General features: G+C 37.9%; 1 protein-coding gene across 1 annotated transcript in view; it reads right to left on the bottom strand.

Annotated features, from left to right (window-relative positions):
- LOC107688494 (fibronectin type III domain-containing protein 3B-like) overlaps positions 1-21661 on the bottom strand; it is a 144202-nt gene that overhangs the window by 31715 nt on the left and 90826 nt on the right. Inside the window, exons 5-8 of the mRNA XM_016486174.1 lie at positions 19977-20208; positions 17793-18068; positions 5772-5830; positions 2638-2795 (exon numbers count right to left, since the gene is read on the bottom strand). Coding sequence (XP_016341660.1) covers positions 2638-2795; positions 5772-5830; positions 17793-18068; positions 19977-20208 — 725 coding nt within the window. The remainder of the gene's footprint in view (positions 1-2637; positions 2796-5771; positions 5831-17792; positions 18069-19976; positions 20209-21661) is intronic.

Genomic DNA, 21661 nt, shown 5'->3' with positions numbered 1-21661 from the left:
TGAGGCCAAATTGAAAGGCGAAGCACAAACCAATTTTAAACGCAGCACGAGTAGTGCATCCCATTTAAATTGGAAATATTTCTGTTACATAAGCCTCTATGGAAACAGCAAATGATTTTAACATGCAAGTTAAAACCATATTAAAGAGCAGGTCATATGGTATTTTAAAGTGTCCTAATATTGTGTTGGATCCCCCTACAACAGGTTTAAATGCATCTAAGGTCAGAAAACATTGTAATTTTCTCAGAATATACATTTAATATTAAGAGTCATAGAGTCAAACGGTTCGTTCCAAGCAAGTTCGGAGCAAACCCCTCCCTTCCATAAGCCTACTCTGCTTTGATTGGTCAGCTGGCCAAGCCTGCTGTGATTGGCACAGAGAGGAGTCCTTGAGCAAGTTAGCGAGCGCTACCATTGACAAAGCACCTTTGCATAAAACAATAATATAGTGCTCCAATCTGTTCTTATAATAATGACATAAAATACAAAACACTCATGCAAGCGAATGCCCACAGCTAAAGTTTAGCTGCTAAACTGTGAACACTTAAAACAATAATGGTGGATACATTAGCTGAGTGCTAACGTGACTAACTGATGAAACAATACAGTTTGTAAACCAATATATGTCTACTGTAATGTTTGAAGAACGACAGACACAAATGTGCTACCCAGTGACGTATACCGGTAACAGGCAAAAGATTCTAAAATATGACGACTCGTTAAGGCGATTCAGAATTGACTCTCTCTTTTGAGAGACAATATCTTTATTTATCATGCACTTTTTTGATTAACAACTTTGCAGATTGTTTTCATTTAAGGATAGCTATGTTATAAACTGCAAAAGAGATATTTTTCAAAAACCCATATGACCTGCTCTTTAAACATCCACAATGTTGCAGTGAAAAAAAACTGATTTATGTACGAAAACAAATTAGAAACTGTATTAACAAGGGTATTTTAGCACCAATGTTCCATATGTATATAAAATATTATGATAAGACAGTAAGATTTTTTTTTTTTTTGAAAGGGACTCTTTGGAGGGACTAAGACCAAGCTATTTTGTAGTTTCGTTTGTTTTGTTTGGTCAAAAAGCTGAGTAACAGAATTGAATGAATTGACATTTTAATATTTTTATGAGGTTTGCTGCGCTATTTTTGTAAACTTAACTGTTAACTTAAAATTTGGACATGTTTGGATACAGTTTAAAGCCCTGATTTGTGTGATTTTAATTTAGCAACACATACACGTATAAAAAAATTAGTGGTGTCAAAATTAGTGCGTTAACGCAGGCGATTGATTTTTTCAGTTTAACGCGTTAAAAATATTTAACGCACTTAACGCAGGGGCGGGGCTAGGGTTGGCCACCCCACTCACAATTGCTGCTTCTGTCACTTTTTCTCTTGACAAGAAGAACGACTGAGAACGGGAGACGTTTCAGACGCACGGTCCACTTCACTTCAGCGCCAGGCGAGAGTCAAGCAAGCGCGGAAAAAAAAAACGGCTCTTCAATTGCAGGCACAAAGGCGCCGGCGCACGCTGTAGCCTGTATCCTTTCATATCAAAGCGTGAAATAAACTACGTGCATGCAATGTTGTGGTCAGTTAAGTCATGAAGTTACCAAGAAGGCGATTAAAGCTGCCTTAAAACTGTGCATGCATGTAATATATTTTATATGAGTCACATTTAAGAACATGTCTCTGAAATGGTTTTCAAAACTGTCCTGGAGCAGCCCAGCACTGTCTCACTCATCTAACACACCCGATTTAACTCATCAGCTCATTAATAGAGACTTTAAGACCTGAAGTGGGTCAGAAAAGGTAAATAGAGGTTTATAGAGAAATCAGTATTGGTATCATTGATACTGGCCTTCAATCATAAAAAAGATGCCATTAAACAAATATTAAAAGATATACTGTCTTCATGTTGTTTGTACATTAATTTGAAGACTGAATGTGAAATTATTGCAATATAAAAGTATATTTAAAAACTTGAATGTTAGGCGGGATTAATCACGATTAATCGCGATTAATTTCAGAAAAAAAAACGTGCGATTAATTAGTTACTTTTTTTTTATCGATTGACAGCACTAAAAAAATCATATAATTATGAACTCAAAATATCACTTTACCATAATATTTTTGTGGAAACCATGAGAACCATGAGAGTTTTTTTTTAGGGTTATTTGATAAATAGAAAATACAAAAGAACAGCATATTTACTTAATAAAAGTATTAATTTATTTTAAATGAAACAACTTTTGAACACTAATATAATATAACATAATATAATATAATATATAAAGTAAGATTTCACCAGCACCACTGCTCTCATATTTAAGTCGGAAGCTTTGAGCTTTGAGTCATGCTTTGAGACTCATGCTTCAAAGCTGTGATGACAGGGTGTTAGGGGTCTGATTATCTTTCCTGTCTGCTCTATGGATATTGAATCATACATGTCCTGATGGGAGAACAGGCTGCATCCAATGATTTTGGATTCTTTCTGCTCGATGGATGATATATGCATGTCTAACTTGCTCCTTTGTGGTGAACACTGCTAATTTATGAGAACATAAAGACTTCTCAAGGATCCTGAGCGGACTACACAGCTCCTCTGTGATTATACTCCGGTCTATCTTACCTATAGATGACGTGGTACTGGCCGTTACGACCCTTGTCTGAGAGAGTGACCTCGTAGCTGCAGGTTAAGGGGTGTCCGTTACTGTGCCTGTCTCTGTTCTGAAGGCCTACTGGTGGAGCCCAGGTCAGTCGCGCTGTCCGGGCTTGGATATTAAAAACCTGTTGATAAACACAGAACAAACAGCCTTAAGAATCTGAAACAATATTACTAATCGTAAACTTTTTTTGTATAATATATTTTTAAGTACAAATATTCCATTTGTATCTCAATTAATATGATCACAATGCAGAACACACCACTATGCAAAACTACTCCAAGTCAACCACCACCACACAAATGTGCAGGACAAACAAATTTTACTTTTATAAACCAAGATTATGACAAAAGTTGACATTTTAAAAACAGTCCAGAAACTCCTTTCTCAAAAGGAGCTTTCAGATGTTGCTGCAAAGAGCTCCAGTAAACCAGCCAAATTCAATTTAAGACAGAAATCGGAAGGAGCAAGTCATTTTGAAGAGTTTGTGGGATTGTCATTTCATTATGAGGTTAGCATACAGCTAAAACCATTCATTTGCTAAACCTACCAGGATTATAGACCTGCAGATAAAAAGAAGTAGCCTACAAAGAAATATAGATCAATAAACAAGAGAAAAAGCTATGGCCACCATGTCAGGTAAGAAATGACTCAAAAGTATTTATATTTTTACAAATTTCTAGGGTAATTTATGTTGTACGAGCATAAAACAAAACATAAACTTTCCTTAACTTTTAACCACAGACATTTTACCACAGGCTAATGCTAACTCACATCTGAGTTTAAGGTCTACGGTCTGCACAGCTTTATACCTCTGCAAGGCCAACTATTTATGTGTCAAACACAGAACTGAAGGTATAAATGGAAAGAGACAGAGCGGCTATAACTCCTCTGTTAACAGGTAATTCAACGTAACACGGTGTATGAGGGTATAACGCTGACATGAATGAGCTGCAGACGTCTCACGCTAGCTTCGGTCAGGCAGAAGCAATCTAACGCCAGAACCAAACAGCTCTCAGACACAATCTATCCTGCAGGTGAAAGCATGTCTGTGGATAAGCTATCGTTGTTGCCTCTCGGATGTGCACAGCTAGCATTGCCACTGGCAATTCTGAAGCTACAGCAATATGTTCTCAATAAACCGGCTGCCATCAGACCCAGCTTTCTCAGAGTCACTTTACCACTTTAACCGAATTGAAAAGCGAATTGAGACCTATACCATTTTTTTTTGTGTTAATGTAAACTCTTTTCTTGTGACTCATCCATAAAGTTCATGGTGAGGACACTCAGCAGGAAGTTATGCCTACACACAAATGAAATTTAGCATATGACCTTAGAAGCCCTTAGGGTAACATGTTTGGTGACAGTGCCACCTGCTGTCCTGTACAAAAGTTATAAATTGTGTCATAAATATCATCTTGCTTTATTTCTTTGGATCATGACTCAATCCTGAACTGTAGTATAGAAGTGCTAGAGAACTTGTGATGTTGGGAACAACACCTGCACCTGAACATCAGACATACAGAGGAACTGGCCCGAGTCTCTGTAGCACTCAGAGAATTTCTGTTTTTTTATTTGCTGGGAAAGCTACACCAGCTGAATTCAAGTTCATGAAGAAACTGAACCAGAAAGGCAGCTCCATTACAGGCTTTTTCAGAGATGAGGATGAGGGCAAATTGAAGCCCATTCCTTCCAGTCCCACACAGCCCTCCAGAATGCCTCATCTTGAGACACATTTCAGCCTCCCTGCATCAATCATGGTACATTCCTTCTGTGCTCTTGCATTTTACATCACATTTTCTTCCATTAACGGAACTGCTGGTATTTTTATTGTATTTATTTATTTGCATGTATATAGTACACTAACATTCAAAAGTTTGGGGTCAGTGTGATTTTTAAATGTATGAAAGATGTCTCTTATACTCACAAAAGCTGCATTTATTTGATCAAAAATACAATAAAACAGTCCTATTGTTTCAATTTCAAATAACTCTTAATATATTTTCAAATGTAATTTATTCCTGTGATGGCAAAGTTGAATTTTCAGCAGCCATTACTCCAGTCACATGATCCTTCAGTAATCATTCTAATATGCTGATTTACTGCTGAACAAACTACTCTTACTATTATCAATGTTGAAAACCGTTCTGCTGCTTAATATTTATGTGGAAACTAGGATGCATTTTTCAAGATTCTTCAATAAATAGAAAGTAAAAAACAAAACATTTACTTCAATTCTTGTCACAATGCAAAAGTTTTTACTGCAAATTTTGTTCAATTTAAAGTTTACCTGCTGAATAAATGTAGTAATTTCTTAAAGAAAAATGTTCACAAAATGCATTGTAGAAAGTACTCCTACTACTCAATGTCAAATGTCAAGTTTTGCTAAAATGTATAACATAGACAATGCATGTAGTTTTCAGACACAGACAGACAGAAAGGGATACAGATGCCTGAATTTCATTTTTGACATTGTTAAACATCATAAAAATATAATCTCTGTCTGTCTAGACTATTTGTTTGCAGTGTTAACGCGCTGATTTTCTTCTAAACCGCCTTAATGTCACTAATATTATAATAATGTGGGATTAATACAAATATCACACACAAACAAATGCATGCAAGCTAAAACACAAAACAGAAAAGATGATTGATAAATACGGGCTAGTTTCACTTATGGATTATCACTTAAACTGACAGGGTGTCCTCAGATACTCCTGAACTAAACAACAGAAAGAACAGATAGGAAAAGAACGGAGCAAAACATATCGGTCAGAAAACATTGTTTTGATGGAAATGTTCACCCAGTCAACCACTGCTTGACAGTGGACCAATAAAATAAAACAAAATGCTGCCACTATGTGGCTGCAAAGGGAACAGTTAGAAATTGTAAACAAATCTGAAAAGATCACTGTGACTTTTACCAAATGTCCTCCTTATGACATATTAAAATAATTAATCATGTTGTGTTGTTTTTATGTGCGCTTACATCTGCAGCCTGTAGTTTCCTTTGGCCAATAAAGGACATCATGTTTATCTGATAACATTAACCATTAGTATTTTTCACTTGTGAGGTTCTTAACTCATATTCCAGACCCACCTGTGGTTTTTCCATTCCTGAGAGAACATCCTGAACTCTCTTTGCTTCTGAATCATGATCTGTAGGCAAGAGAAAGCGGAGCAGAGAAAGAAGAACAGAAAAACAAAAGGGTGTTATTCCATTATGAATCAGCAGGGGTCAGTTTTAAATTAGAAACTGAACAAGAGATTAAAGCATAAAGTCTTAAAGGGACAGTTCACCCAAAAATAAAGAATATTATGTCATCATGTTGTTCTAAACCCAAATGACAACTTTTTTTCTCATTTTAAGGTGAACTATTCTTGTAACCACTAGTACATTTTCCAGGCCATGGACTTCTCTGAAGACGAAACAGACACATTTGATGAGAAAACAGCAATGTGTTTAAAATAATAATTTGGATTTGATGAGAAAAGTATGCACAAGGCATTGGAAAACTTTCCAAAAGCACAGAGGAGCCTGCAGACCCCACTGAAAGAGTGCTGGCACAGAGGACACATGAGCAGTCGGGAGCTTGTGCTTCTACATCTCAGTACTGAATCATGTCTATAAATCGTATGCAACTCCCATGCCAAATTGAAATCCGCACATTGGAAAAAATGCTCAATTACCTCATGTTCCCAAGGCCGGATTAGATCACTTAAGCTACCAGATCATCAGCGACAGATAGTCTGACAGAATACTTTTAAATCTTTACTGCCTCGTGTGGTTATACACACACACACACACACACAAGCACAACTGCACTAACCCGATTTATAATTTCCACAGTGGACCCAAACACACAGGATCCACATGAGCCTCCATAAGAGTGGACTCTTAAACTAAACGCTTGCTTGATTTCACTCTCTGGATGTTAGTGTTGTAAATCAGTGCATATGGAGGAGTTCATGTGTGTGGCCTCCCCTAGGTATCTATAAAATTATCTTCTTTTGATAAAAGGTTTACTGAAGTGAGAGTGGATTATATAGCACTTAGAGCTGATGTAATTCACCTGCTGCTGAGAAACTACTGACATTTGCCTACCCTTTCTGAGTTTCCTTTTCCAGAGTGTCAGTATGAGTAGATAAATCATAAAGAAAAGTATGTGTATAAATGAGCAGTTGACACCGACAGTGCCCTGCAGAGTGTCACCATTTCATCTAAAACTATTTTAAAATTTAGGGTCCCCACACTTTTGAATTAGGGGTTTTCCATGAGCTTTGCAGTTGTTTGTCATTACTGGATAAGGATTTTTTTTTTAAATGCATACATTTTTACAGACACTGCTGAGTTGACTTTTTGCATGAGCTACCAATTTTTTTTTATTTATACATAATTAACACATATTGAATACATTTCTTCGAGACAACATACCTTTGTCTAAGACTATATTTAAAGGTCCTCCTATACAGGTGTATAAATAAAACAAATAAACTAAAAATATCATGCCAGTTTTATATTTTATATATTGTATTTTTTTTTTAAATAATTTTAAGATCGAGAAGGACAGATTGGTGTTTTTATGCTGGTTTGTGAATTTTTGCTCTAAATAAAAATAACCCAAGAGCCAAATGTCGTCTGTCAATATTTTTATAACAGCTCCCTCAAAAATAAAAAAACTGAGAAATAAAAAAGTGTGTGTGTGTGTGTGTGTGTATACATTATATATTAATGTCTTTACAGAAATGTTACATTTTTACATTTCAAGAGTATTTCTATAGTCTTCATATTAATAGTAAGACTACATGAAATAATGGTGATAATTTGTCCAGTTACAGCAATGATAATATAATACACAGTCATAAACAAACCGGGAAAAAAAAAACTGAAAAACTGATGCTGAAAAAAACTGGTTCACAGACACATTATTTGTCATCCACCCAAATACACTACATGAGTATGATTGATGTGTGTATTTATTTCTAGAGTAGAGAGCACACTGGGAGTTCACAGTGCCTCTGGGTCTTCATGAGTCACAGCAACAGTGATGTCATACACAATCACCTTAACATGACCCCGGGAGGTAGGCACAGGGAACGCTGGCTTCCCCAAGAGATGGAAACCTTACTAATTCTGTGTGTGTGTGCGCATGTGTTTGGGTGACAAATTGAGTTATTACTGAGAAGTGACGAGTAATTGTGCAGATGTGGAAGAATATGAGGTTGCCTTCCTCTTGCCATTAACAGAGCACTCATTTAAATCCACCCTAACACGAAAGATGGAGTCATCTTTGTAGAGTCACAGTCTATATGCGAGAATGGTGTTTTGTTGCTTTTAGTCCATGTGTTAGGGCTGGGCGATATGGGCAGAAATTCATATCTCGGTATTTTTTGGCCGTGGCTTTCTAACATTTACAGATGGAGAATATACCTGTGAAATGTAAGTTATGCATTCAGTTAGACAGCACATCTCAAACACGTTAAACAGCGCGAGTAGCCTAGTGTCTCTGTCAGCGGCATGTACACGCAGCCTTTCTGTCCAAGCATCTAACGGGCCGAGCCGCTTAAACTAATATGCGAAATAAAACTATAAACTATGTCTTACCAGTTTTTAAAGGCCTTAATATGAAGCCTGTCACATGTTTTGAACAAATTGGATTATGCACCATGTGTTAGCTTTGAGATCATCCATATATTAGCACAGCAAACATATCCTTTAGTACACTGTTTTTGGTTCAAACAAATGTCTCCTGAATGAGAATGTCCCCAATACAACCTGCAACTAACTAGCAAGTAGCAAATCATGGTGCATGGCTGTAACATAAATACAGTTTATTAAAAAAAAAGATGAGGATGTCGACAAGTCCTACTAAAACTTCCTATTTTAAAAGGAAATACGTCAACACAGGAAAGAACATGGGCTCATTATGCAGTTTTCATAGGGTCTGTAAGTTATCTCCGCAGGGGACTGACTACCTGTTCATCACCTCCACACTCAAACTAGTCATTAGGTTCACTTCCTGTGTGTCCACCCTCTCCTCTCCTTCCGCTCTTGGCCTCAGAGGGAACCTCTTTCAGTTGTGCTCCTGCCAAGCTCAGCACTCGACTTTCCAAAGCTTCACGTCTGTTTCTCACGCATACAGTCTCCATAGGGAGCCGTAGAGTTGAGGCAAGCTGCTCACTCTCTGTCTCACCCTCCTGCCACGTTCTGAATAACTGCTGCTTCACAATATATAAATGAAAATAAACAGAGGAAGAGAAGATGATAGAAGAGGAAGAAAGAAACAAACATTTCTCATTTTAAAAGAAGAGCTGTCCAATTCTATTCTGCATGACGCTGAATAATTTCATTTGCTTCTTTCTAGTGTCTCTCTGGATATCTGGGGTGGACAGGAGTTTCTGCCTTCAATTATAGGTTAAGGTCAAAGACGGGAAAGCGGAAGCGGGGGGGGGTGAGAATAAGGAATGTGAAAAATGGACTAAGAGTAAGTGAATATAAATGACAGAAAGTGAAGAAAGTGAAATAGAAAAGGGAAAAGAAGATATTTTACCAAAGCCAACTGAGGAGAGGTGTGTTATTGCCTTTCTAAACAACCGCACTCAGCAATTAGGTTTTTTTAATTGCCAGATGACAAACAAAACGTTGCACACCTTCAGAAACAAAACCACTGCTCTTAACACACAAACAAATCCAAAACAAAAAGGAAAACAAAACAAAACAAAAAGCACCCTCAGAAACCAACTACTGCTCTCAACACATAAAAAACAAAAAACCAAATCAGAAACACAGCACTGCAAAAACAAAGCAAAACAAAACACACTACCAGAAACAAAACAACACAAAACCAAAAAACAAACAAAGAAAAACAAAGCAAAGCAAAACCAAAAAACAAACAAAAGAAAAACAAAACTAAACAAATAACACCAGTAACAAAATTAATTTAAAAATATTTTATATGTATGTTTTACAAATATCATACATTTTTATATATTTTACACAGGTTTAGGCTGTCAACGAAGAACAATTTTGCCCCCTGATGGTGTAGTAACAGGATCTACCAGCAGGGTCTAACTAGACAATGCTAACCAGCCAACCCTTGAACCACTGCGAACAAACATCCATAATACCCTAGCGACCACATAGCAACATGCTAAAAACACTCTGAACACCTTAGCAACACCCTTGGACTGCTCACACAGTTAATAACCTGAAGGTCAGAGGTTATAAAGGTCATGACCTAAATGAGTCATGTGAGAGCTCACACTTAACCCTACACCACTCTTTAAACCAACATGTAAACCTCTATTTGGATGTCAGGAAACATTTTGACAATGGTCTAGAGCTGCAGTGTGAGTGGAGTGTTTGGGTGTTTAGCTCTATGTGAATGAGAGCGTGCGTGTGTATATAAGGGGGTGCTAGGTAAACATCCAAAACTGAATTTGCCGACTATCGGGAAAAAAGCCTCCAAGAACACCCACAGAGCTGCAGACGCCAAACGGTCAGGCCAGTAACTACACCCACATGGCTGTGTGTGCGTTTGTGAATGTGTGTGAGCGCTAGAGAACCGTAGAACTGTTACAAGGGCCTAAAAACAGCTCACATCCTCTAGCTAGCATCCTGAATACGGGTTGCAGATAGAGAAACTAGGCAGCCACTATCGGGAGGGCCAATCAGTCACATAAACATGTTTCACAGTCCCCAATTCTGTTAGAGGGACCGATTTGTTTGTTTGCTTTTAGATTAAAGCCTCATGGAATTTTTTTCATGCACTTCACCCTGAAAATAAAGAGTTCTTTTGTGGACTCATTCATCTTTGTGCAGAGGCATGTGCTCACATCTGCCCCCTGGTGGAGCGAGACAAACCAGCACATTCTTGATTAGCGATTGTTGTTACACATACAGCCTCCAGGACCAGAGTTGTGCTGTGAATCCTTACAAAAATGTGAAAAATGACCGAGCAATGCTTAGTCAACCAGACGATCATTAGGAAAAACAAACTGAGGTTGTGGCTTTACTAACAGAACACAGTCAGTATGACTACACTGCCTGGAAATCAAACTATATTTGTGTTTTTCTGTTTTTACACAAGCACTTTGCAATACACAATGCATTATGTTAAAACAGATACTGATTTTTAAGGCACCGCAGGAAAGACTAAATTGCCAGGTGATCAAATAAATTTTTTTTTTAAAAAAAATCACACATTTTTTGCAGAAAAAGCAACTAATAACGGGTTAGTGAGGAAGGGAGGGTGTGTGGGAGGAAGAGCGAGAAAGAGTTGCAGGATCCCAATCGTTCTCATCTCCGCATAGCACACATTCCATCTGCTCAACAGCTGGCTGTCTAATCCCGCTCTCACACAAACCTGTGCCTCCCTGAGAACCACTGCCACAGCGCACTCACACTCGCACACCAACACACAACTGACACAGCCCCTCATGCACAAAACAGACATGCAGTATGAAATACACATGTGTAAATATCTATCTATCTATCTATCTATCTATCTATCTATCTGCATTCTTGTCTGTCTATCTACCTACATAGTCTGTCTGTCTATATTGTCTGTCTCTTCTTGTATCTGTCTAAATAGATGTGCTGCCTTCACATGTTATCAGAAACTTCCTACTTCCCCCTTCTGAAGTTGCAATTACAAGTTTGTCGCGTTCAAGTGCTCTGTTGTCGGAAAGAACAAGAATCATGGTGGACATCCCTCTTATGAGTTTGTTCTTGCCTGTTTTTTTTTTGAGGAGATCTTATTAAAGCTAAAAGATATGGAGGATGTTTAGGCAATATCCAACAGGTTTTGCTGTAGTTTCCTATACACTGGTACACATATACACATTCACTGCGCTATCTAGATATCCAGCTGACTGATGATTCCTTAATTTCAGTCAAATAAATGCTATTTTGGCTGTGTTTGAAACACACAAAATGCATAAAATGGTTATGTACAGTATATACATAATTATACATGACTGTAACTTCAGAACAAAGCAATGTAGATGTTGTGGGGGAAAAAACGAATAAAACTTTACAGTACTACAGCTGTTTCTCTCTTCCTCCATGTTTAAGGTTTATGGCCCGCCCAACTCAGAAACTCTGGTATCAAAATTATCTCAGTTTCCCAGTTGTAAATATGACTTGAGTGGCCGTTCATGTCCAATTTCTGTAATAACTATAATTCCGATAGCACGTGAAGGCATTAAAAGTCTGTCTGCCTATCTGCTTATAGAGTATGGCTGTTTATCTGTGTATCTGTCCGTCTAGTTAGTCTATCAGTCTGCCTATCAGCATTCCTGTTTGTCTGTCTGTTGTCTATATACTGTATTTCTAGAAAAAAAGATAATCTATCTGTTTATCTACCTAGACAGCGTATGTCTGTCTGTCTAGGTCAGGGGTAGGCAAGTTCGGTCCTAGAGAGCCGCAGTCCTACAGAGTTCAGCTCCAACCCTGGGTGTGTTTGATTAGGGTTGGAGCTGAACTCTGCAGGACTGCGGCTCTCTAGGACCGAACTTGCCTACCCCTGGTCTAGGTAGTCTGTATGTTTGTCTATCTATATGGATACCTGTCTGTCTAGATAGTCTGCCTATCTAGAAAGATAGTTTGTCAGTTTAACTACCTAGATAGACAGCCTGTCTTTTTGTGTATCAATCGGTCTAAAAAGATGAGAATAAGAGAATGTCTGTCTGTCTAGATAGTCTGTCATTCTGTTTATCTAGCTGCATTTCAGTCTGTTTGTGTCTGTCAAAAGCATACCGTATGAGTAAATTGACCTTGTTGATCACATATTTTAAACATCAGCAGTGCACTGCCTCTTCTACTCTATATCATTTAGCACCAGACTAAACTGCTCAGCCTACCTTGGAGAGGTTGAAATGAGGACATGAAGACATTCAGTCAAAACCATCAGAGCAACAGCTCCATATGCTAACTAACTGCAATGCTAACGCTCATTTGCCCTTTGATTTTCTACAAAAAGCATAGGATTGATAGTGTAGGGGTGTGTGTGTGTAAATGTTGAATAAATAATTGTTTACTTTCATTTCAGTATCAGAGAGCGCCAGCCCCCTCAGCAGAATGGATTCTTGTTTTTCCACAACTGCCAAGCATCAGTCTCTCGCCTTTAGTGTGCTAGCTCCATGTCTCTAGCTCCATATCTCCAGAGGGACTCTCAGTGGCATTCGCTCACAGCAGAGATGCATGGCCTCACTACTGCCAAGGGACACAGGGATACGCAAGCGCTTCCTGGAAGGGAACTGGAGAAAGTTGGCAGAGGCTAGAAAAGAGGGATAGAGGGAAGAGGAGAGAGGTGGAGGCCGGAGGGAACGAGACTACTGAGAGCTACAGAGAGACTGAACCAGGGAGACCTGCTCTGGATGCCTAGTGGCATATTCTCCACAGGTGCCAGTCTATTTTTGTGTTTACTTTGTACCTCCTTATTGAATCACTATTCCTACTTATAATTATTTTAGTCTTTTAGGTAGTTTGCACACGTTATACTACATCTTAATGTCTTAAATACTTTTGCTCTTTTATAAATGTGCATCATGTGTAAGTAAAATGACCAACTGACCTTGAAACATGTAAGGAAGTTTTGGATCAGTTGACATAACTTTCTCTTTTCACTGCTGCATTGTCCTTTAATAGGCGCCGCAGCATAAATGGCTGCCCACTGCTCCGGGTGTGTGTTCACGGTTTGTGTGTGTTCACTGCTTTGTGTGTGCACTTTGGATGGGTAAATGCAGAGCACTACTTCCGAGTATGGGTCACCATACTTGGCCACATGTCACTTTCACGTCACTTTTTTTTTTAAATATTTTAGATTGGTTGAATGTCCATTAGGATACAAATTTTCCAGTTTCCAGCAAAAATAATTTTTTGATTTTTTTAAACATATCTATATAAAGAAAAATGTATGTAAGGAAAATGGTAAAGAAACATTTAATGAAATCACAAATATTTCTAGCACATACAGAAATAAAAAAAATGAGTTTGAGCAGTGAAAATGAGCCGACTTTGCTATTCACATTTTAACCTTACTATTTGTATTTACATAAATATTAGATCTAAAATTTCACCAGAGTACATGGAGTAAAAAGTTTCGATTTGATTGATGCAATAGAACTGCAGTCATCTAAAGGCTTGTCTTCACATGCACATTTAGCAGAAACCACCACTAATAACCCTGGCACAGACACACACTTCCACTGAAACAGACGCAGTTTGTGCATTGTCTTACTGTAAGAGCTGTAAGAGGGACTTCTCAGAAACACACACACACACTCCAAGTTCTCAGCACTTTCTATGGCATCTTCTTAAAAAACAACCTACCCAGACTCATAAGATAGGTGAGAGTTCTGCTGTGCCAACTGTAAAAGATCAAATAAGCACCAGCAGATAATTGAAAGGTCACGTTTAACTAGGTGGAGAGCTAGCATCCGGTTACCAGGTCTTATCTGCCCTTGACCTTCTCATATGATTCGGTTTCCCCAAGTTGCGTCACACATTATTGCTCCATCGCATGCTGTTATCGAAGTGACCTCGGGGCATAACCTTTCTCAGTGACTCATATGTTGTGAGAGAGTGAATGTGGGAAACTATTACCATTGTGGCAAAAAAACACAAGTCAAGATTAAGGAACATCTGTTGCTTCTGGACTGTAATGACGGAGTGAAAGCACGTGGCTGGAGGAAATGCACAGCGCCAAAGAGAAGCAGAAGTGAACATCTGTTTCTGCTTGAGTCCATGCAAACACACAAGGAAAGCTGGAGATAGAAAGGAGTTAAGGTTGAAGTGCTGCAAGCCTGAGACCATGAGAAGGTTAATCTAAGGGCCAGTCTTGCTCTGCACACAGTCTTAGCCCCAGCCTAATCTAGTTAATGAGGGTGGAGCTGTAGAAAGCACAAATATCCTTGCAGCTTAAGAAAGGAGCTGATGGGCCCCGGGATGTGGTTTCCTGTCTTATGTAATTGAGCTTTGTGAGCTGAGGTGAGCACGTTTGTGCCTATGGGATGATCTGAGCAAAGACTGTCCAGCCGAAGTGCTGAGAGAGGACGAGTTGAGTTGTTTTCACAGCTCTAGTCGTGTCTGGTAGCCAGGCCTGGATCTTCAAGCTGCTATGCCAACAACACAGTATTTTCGACAGTTGGAATGTCTGCCCTTTTGTTGTCCGCCTCTTTCTCATTCCCTCCATTTCTCTTTTTTTTTCAGTCTTGAGAGTTTGATCACACTATTATGGCTTCCTCTCAGAAAGAAAAAAAAAACGTAAACTTAACCTGATCTCCGGCGTGACCCGGGGAGCCAAGTAGTCTGCATGTGTATATGTGGTTGTGATGATTTATGCCTAGAAGCAAGGCTGCAGTGAGGCCCAGATGGCTGTAGCCCTCAGTAAGTGACACGAGCAAGAAGCCTCAAGTTTGTTTTCTATCCTTCATCAAGCATTCAGTCGATTCCACAGAGGAGAGCCACACGCTGCGGTCTATTAGACTCGACCCCAGTGCCCTGCTTCTTTTGACCTCCACAACACTCATCCGCTTGGCCTACACTGACTGCAAGGTTTTACACCCTATTATGTTCAATAACCAAACAACATGTAAGATCATTTGTCAGCTTTAAAGGGATAGTTCGCCAGAAAATGAAAATTGTCATCATTTACTGACTCTCATGTCATTCCAAGCCAGCATCACTTTTGTTTTCTTTGGAATACAAAAGAAGAATTATTCTGACGAAGGTTAAACCCTTTTATCCACACAATGCAAGTCAATGGAGTCCAAAACAAAATTGGATCTCATTGACTTGTATTGTATGGACCAAAAACAAAACAAAGCAAAGCATAGCATAGCATAGCGATGCAATGCTTGTCAGGAAATAAAAAATAAATAAAATCATATTTATTTTGTGTTCCACAGAAGTAAGATCATACATGTTTGGAATAACACAAGGGTGACTAAATGATCATTTTTGGGTGAACTAATAATTTTAATGAACAGTTCAAGTAAATCTGATCAGCACACAAACTTCTGCTCATTGTCCCAATTTCTTTACCAGCTAAATCAATGCACCTCTTCACACATTTTGACATCAAAATTGAATAAAAATCAGATTATTTTAAAATATCATGTAACGATGTTTTCTTTTTTCCCCATTATTCAATATGCAACACGAAATAACCATCAACAAATAATCATCTAACTGTATATGTATAAAGTGTACAGCAGCCAAAGTTACGGAGTAATAGCTTCACAGGCAGTCTTATCTCCTGGGAACTCTGCCACAGCCGGCGTTCGCCTTTAATCCTGAAGATACTCCAAGTGTGTGTGTAAAATTGAAACACCATATGGATGTACTGTATGAGCAATTCTTGTTTTGCTTGTTAGACTGGGAAGGCCTGTCATTAGCTGATCAAAGAACAGGCGGCTTGTGCTTGCAGCAGATAAATCGCGTTTCCATGATGTCAGTGTGCACTGAGTCAAGTCTTCCAACACCTGCATATAATACTACGTTCTGCCTTTAACATAAAACACAGACGAATACATTGAATATGGATGCTTTTTTTTGAGGGCCAAAACTGCCCTTTTGGCAGATCAAATAAATAAAGGGGTCATTCCCTTTGCCGCACTTGTCAGCACTTGTAAATGTGCATGCATTGACGAAACACCTGGGATCAGTGGCACTTACATAATTTAAAGCAAAAACTTCAAGGACACCAAAGGCTGAGAGAACAAAAAAGAAAAGAAATTGGCAGAAGTGCAGAAAAATGGCAATGACCATCTGGAGTGCAGGCGTGCATTTAAATAATTTCGAACAGTTATGGATGTATACTCATAAAATGTTTATGTTAAGAAAATGTTCCTGAGAGCGGGAAACAGCATGTGAACAGTATCTTAAATGGAGCTCTTCCCTAATCGGCACTCCAGGGGTCCTGATAAGGCACATGTGGAATTGGTGAGGATCGGTGGCCAAGCTCAAAGGACCCCTTCATTGGGAGAATGTGACTCCACAGGTATGTGGGCTGCCTTTAAGCAGAGGCCCAACCTGAGACACAAGGGCCACATTGTGGGTTCTGGAAAAACGATAGCACCTCGGCGATTCCAAGCTATGCAGTTTCCGCGGCATGAAGACCCCCTTTACCTCTATTGATGCACTTATCTTTTTTTAAGAGGAGAGAGAAAAACATTGTGGGTACATGGGGAAACATGCATTACAGATGGCTAATGGAAGCCGTGAAACATCAGAGGCTAAATATTCTAGCCTTGTACAAGATGATTTAATGTAACCACAATAACATCTATAATGTCTTGTGTAAACGTTGCCGAGAATTTTTGGCACAAAGCAGAATGTAATCATCTCACTCTGCTCTGACTCATGAAATTCCTTGTAACTTAGATTTTACATTACGAAAGAACAGGACTTTACATTGATTTATTTTTATTAAATTAATAATATTACAATAATATTTAAATTATATTAAAAAGAAAATATTTTATATGACAATATTTTAATATTTATCATATACCTTTCAAAGTTTGGGGTCATTAAGATTTTTTTTTTATGTTTTTGAAAGAAGTCTCTTTTATTTATTATTTGTTATAAAAAATATTTGATAAAAAATCAGTAAAAACAATATTACTGTGAGAATATTTTTAGAATTTAAAATAACTGCTTTTAATTTTAATAAATCTAAAATTTTAATTTTTTTCCTGTGATGGAAATGTTTGTGCAAATATGCTTTGGTTTATCCATCCTCTTTTTATTTGTATTATTAGTTGTATTTATCCACATAAACTCTTGTTTCTAAATCTCATGTATAAGTCATATTGTAAGTAAAGAGTTTATTAAAAAAAATCTGAGAAATTGGAGGGAAGTTAGTACTATTTAAAGTACTTAGCAGTTTTAGTTTTAGACTGTTTTTATCACAATCTTTGTTTTAAGCACTTAAACATATTTATTTGCACAATTTGCACATCCGCCTGAAATAAACAAACTTTTGGACGTCAACTTCGCTCCCATGATTTTCATCTCCTTGTGACTGTTCAGGTCATTTATCACATCCTCCAAACTTCTGAATGATAGTTTACGAACTTAAAACCAAACCTACAGACCTGCGAATGTTCTTACCTTGTAAGTCTGGCTCACTGGACCTGGGGCTACTCCGAGCTCCACGGGTGTTTTTTTTAGCTCCAGGACTGCTTCCTCCTCCTCCGACACCTCCAAGATTTCCGTGGACCTTGCCATAGCCATTGTACATGTTGTTGCAGCCCATGTTGCTCTTATAGATGGAGGGAGGGCTGTTGAGACGATTCTGACGCTCCAGTCTGTCCTTCATCTTCTTTGGTGGTGGTTTGTACTGCTCATCTCGCCCAATGTAGTTCATCCCATACACAGGAATTATCTCTGCGACAACAAAACAATCATTCAACCACGAAGCTGCTATTTAAGTTGGAAATAGCAAAAATTGCATTTTTTAAAAGCAAGTATGGAGAAAATATACGGAGCACCTAAGAGAAGCGATGGAAGTGATGAAAAAAAAAACAAGAGATGCAAAAGTTTTTGGTTTTCTCACAACTGTATTATGTTCCCCCGATAAACTGCATTCACTTACAAAGCATTTGCGTTCATTTGCAAAGCTATTGCATTTCCCCAAAAAATGTTGTGTTCTCTCGCAAAATGATTGCGTTCTCTCACAAAGTACTGTGTTCCCCCGAAGAAACATTGTGTTCTCTTGTAAAACTTCCCTCACAAAAGTATTGTTTCACGAAAAACTTTGCATTTACTTGCAAAACATTTGCATTCTCTCTCAAACTATTGCAAAGCATGAGAAACTTTGCGTTCACTTGCATAAGATTTGCATTCTCACGTAAAAATATTTAGTTTGCCTGAAAAACTTTGCGCTCACTTGCAAAAGATTTGCATTCTCACGTAAAAATATTTAGTTTGCCTGAGAAACTGCGTTCACTTGCAAAACATTTGCATTCATGCAAAACTAATGTATTCCCCTAAGAAACTTCGCATTTGCTGAAAAACATTTGCGATCTCTCTCAAAACTATGGTGTTCTTCTGAGATACTTTGTGTTCACTTGCAAAACATTTGCTCTCGCAAAACTATTGCGTTTGCATGAGAAACTTTGCGTTTACTTGCAAAAGATTTGCGTTCTCTCGCAAAACTATTGCGTTTACCTGAGAAACTTTGCGTTCACTTGTGAAACATTTGCATTCTCTTGCAAAACTATTGCGTTTGCCTAAGAAAAACTTTACGCTCACTTGCGAAAAAATTTGCATTCTCACGTAAAAATATTTAGTTTGCCTGAGAAACTTTGCGTTCACTTGCAAAACATTTGCATTCTCTCACAAAACTATGGTGTTCTTCTGAGAAACTTTGTGTTCACTTGCAAAACATATGCTCTTGCAAAACTATTGCGTTTGCCTAAGAAAACTTTGCATTCACTTGCAAAACATTTGCATTCTCTCGCAAAACTATTGTATTCCCCTAAGAAACTTTGCGTTTCCCGAAAAACATTTGCGATCTCTCTCAAAACTATGGTGCTCTTCTGAGAAACTTTGTGTTCACTTGCAAAACATTTGCTCTCGCAAAACTATTGCGTTTACATGAGAAACTTTGCATTCACTTGTGAAACATTTGCATTCTCTCGCAAAACTATTGCGTTTGCCTTAGAAAAACTTTACGCTCACTTTCGAAAAAATTTGCATTCTCACGTAAAAATATTTAGTTTGCCTGAGAAACTTTGCGTTCACTTGCAAAACATATGCATTCTCTCGCAAAACTATCGTATTCCCCTAAGAAACTTCGCATTTGCTGAAAAACATTTGCGATCTCTCTCAAAACTATGGTGTTCTTCTGAGATACTTTGTGTTCACTTGCAAAACATTTGCTCTCGCAAAACTATTGCGTTTGCATGAGAAACTTTGCGTTTACTTGCAAAAGATTTGCGTTCTCTCGCAAAACTATTGCGTTTACCTGAGAAACTTTGCGTTCACTTGTGAAACATTTGCATTCTCTTGTAAAACTATTGCATTTGCCTTAGAAAAACTTTACGTTCACTTGCTAAAAAATTAGCATTCTCAAGTAAAAATATTTAGTTTGCCTGAGAAACTTTGCGTTCAATTGCAAAACATTTGCATTCTCTCGCAAAACTATTGCAAAACCTTGCATTTGTTGAAAAACCTTTGTGATCTCTCTCAAAACTATGGTGTTCTTCTGAGAAACTTCACTTGAAGAGATTTCACTTGACAGGGTAAGAGGAGAGTAGAGAGAAGAATAAGTCGGTGATCATACGCTCTTACCTTCACTGTACATGGGTGGGATATGATGCTGGTAGTACTGGTGGGGGGGAATGTCCCCAGGGCTGACGGGTGGGTAGAAGGCCGTGTGCGAGTTGGGAATAAAGGGTGGTGGGGCCATGTATGGAGATAAGTGATGAGTTGGAGAGATGGCTGGGGAATAACTGGGAGGATAACATTCTGGAGACTGAGGGGTGACCACCACTCTCCGGACCCCTGTGTTGTCCTCCAACACCTATAGTGAGAACATAAGATTTTATTCATTTTAATGGTATATTTAAAATTATTGACTTGAATTCCCTGACATTTCCAGCTTAAAATCATATGAACATACAAATAAAAAATGTACGAACAGTAAATATTGATGCAAGACCTAGAAATATCAATGCAATATCATGAGAAAATAACAACAAGTATTATTTCATAATACTAAGTCTCAACACTGCATGATATTGTGAAATCCTATTCAGTAACTGAACACTACTTCACCTGTCTGACCTGCTGACCCTGAGAGTGTGTTTACATGCGTGTGTGTATACATGACAGCATGTTTGACAGGCCTATCAATAAGCAGACGGCAGTGTGAGATAAGGTGTCAAGAGTGATCAGCCAAGCTTAGATCAAGTTCAGGCTTGCTGTGCATTCAGATGTTGAGCATGCGGTGAGAAACATTATTTCATTATGCATGTTTATGAGAGACATCAGACTGACTGAGGATGAGGAATATGAACCAAGAAAGGGCCTCTGGGTCAGGGTTTTATAAATATTTGAATTAGATTTTATTTTATATTTTGTATTTCAATTTTCAAGTTTTATTAATTTCGTTGTGTTTTTTTTTTTTAAATGTCTATATAGTTTTTTTTTATTAAATGTAAATGAGAAATGTTGCATTGACATAACTGAAATAAAATAAGTTAGATTTTTTATATTTTATTTCAGTTAACATTTATTTGATTTCAAGTGACAAAACTGTTTTTCTTATTTTAGTTTTAGTTCATTATAATTTTTCTCTGCTCTGGCTCTCCAAATATGATCTACTAATATGACCTAGATTTTAAAGAAGATGTGTGTAATCCATTTTACTTAAAGTGCATCCAATTTATACATAACAAAACCCTAATTACTATATTAATTCTAACAAAAATCAGATCCTGTTCAGCCCCAATGTAATACTAGAAACACAATTATGGAGGAGAACGCAATGAAATTGCCAGACACCGCAAGGTCAAGTAGGGCGACAATATGACTGCTAAATATCAGAGGTCATTATGATTTCATAATACTCAACTGAGGTGATCTCAGTTTGGAGAGCTGTACTGTACAACAGGGCTCTACAGTGCGACTATGAAACTACTGCATGCGACTATGAAAATTTTTTTAGGAGCACCAGTGCGACTGACCCGATCATCATCATATTTGTGATTGCGCTCAGGGGAGCTTCAAAGCTTTCTATGTGTTTTGCAGCATTGAGTAATGTATCACAGACATATCTCACGAATCCTTTCATAAGCAAAGTGTAGACAAGGTGTAAATAAGAGATTCATTGCGCAATGTAGAGAGCTTCGTTGATTATAAATGTGAGATCGCGATGAACTAAGATGAGTGACAACTTTTAATGATTTTTAAGGGAGTTTGTAAATGTGATACTGATTTAATACAACAGTTCAATAAACAAGAAGTTAATATTA

Source organism: Sinocyclocheilus anshuiensis, unplaced genomic scaffold (genome assembly GCF_001515605.1).
Source record: "Sinocyclocheilus anshuiensis isolate Anshui unplaced genomic scaffold, SAMN03320099.WGS_v1.1 scaffold329, whole genome shotgun sequence".
In the NCBI taxonomy this organism is placed as follows: Eukaryota; Metazoa; Chordata; class Actinopteri; order Cypriniformes; family Cyprinidae; genus Sinocyclocheilus; species Sinocyclocheilus anshuiensis.
This window is presented reverse-complemented; position numbering and strand designations above follow the sequence as displayed.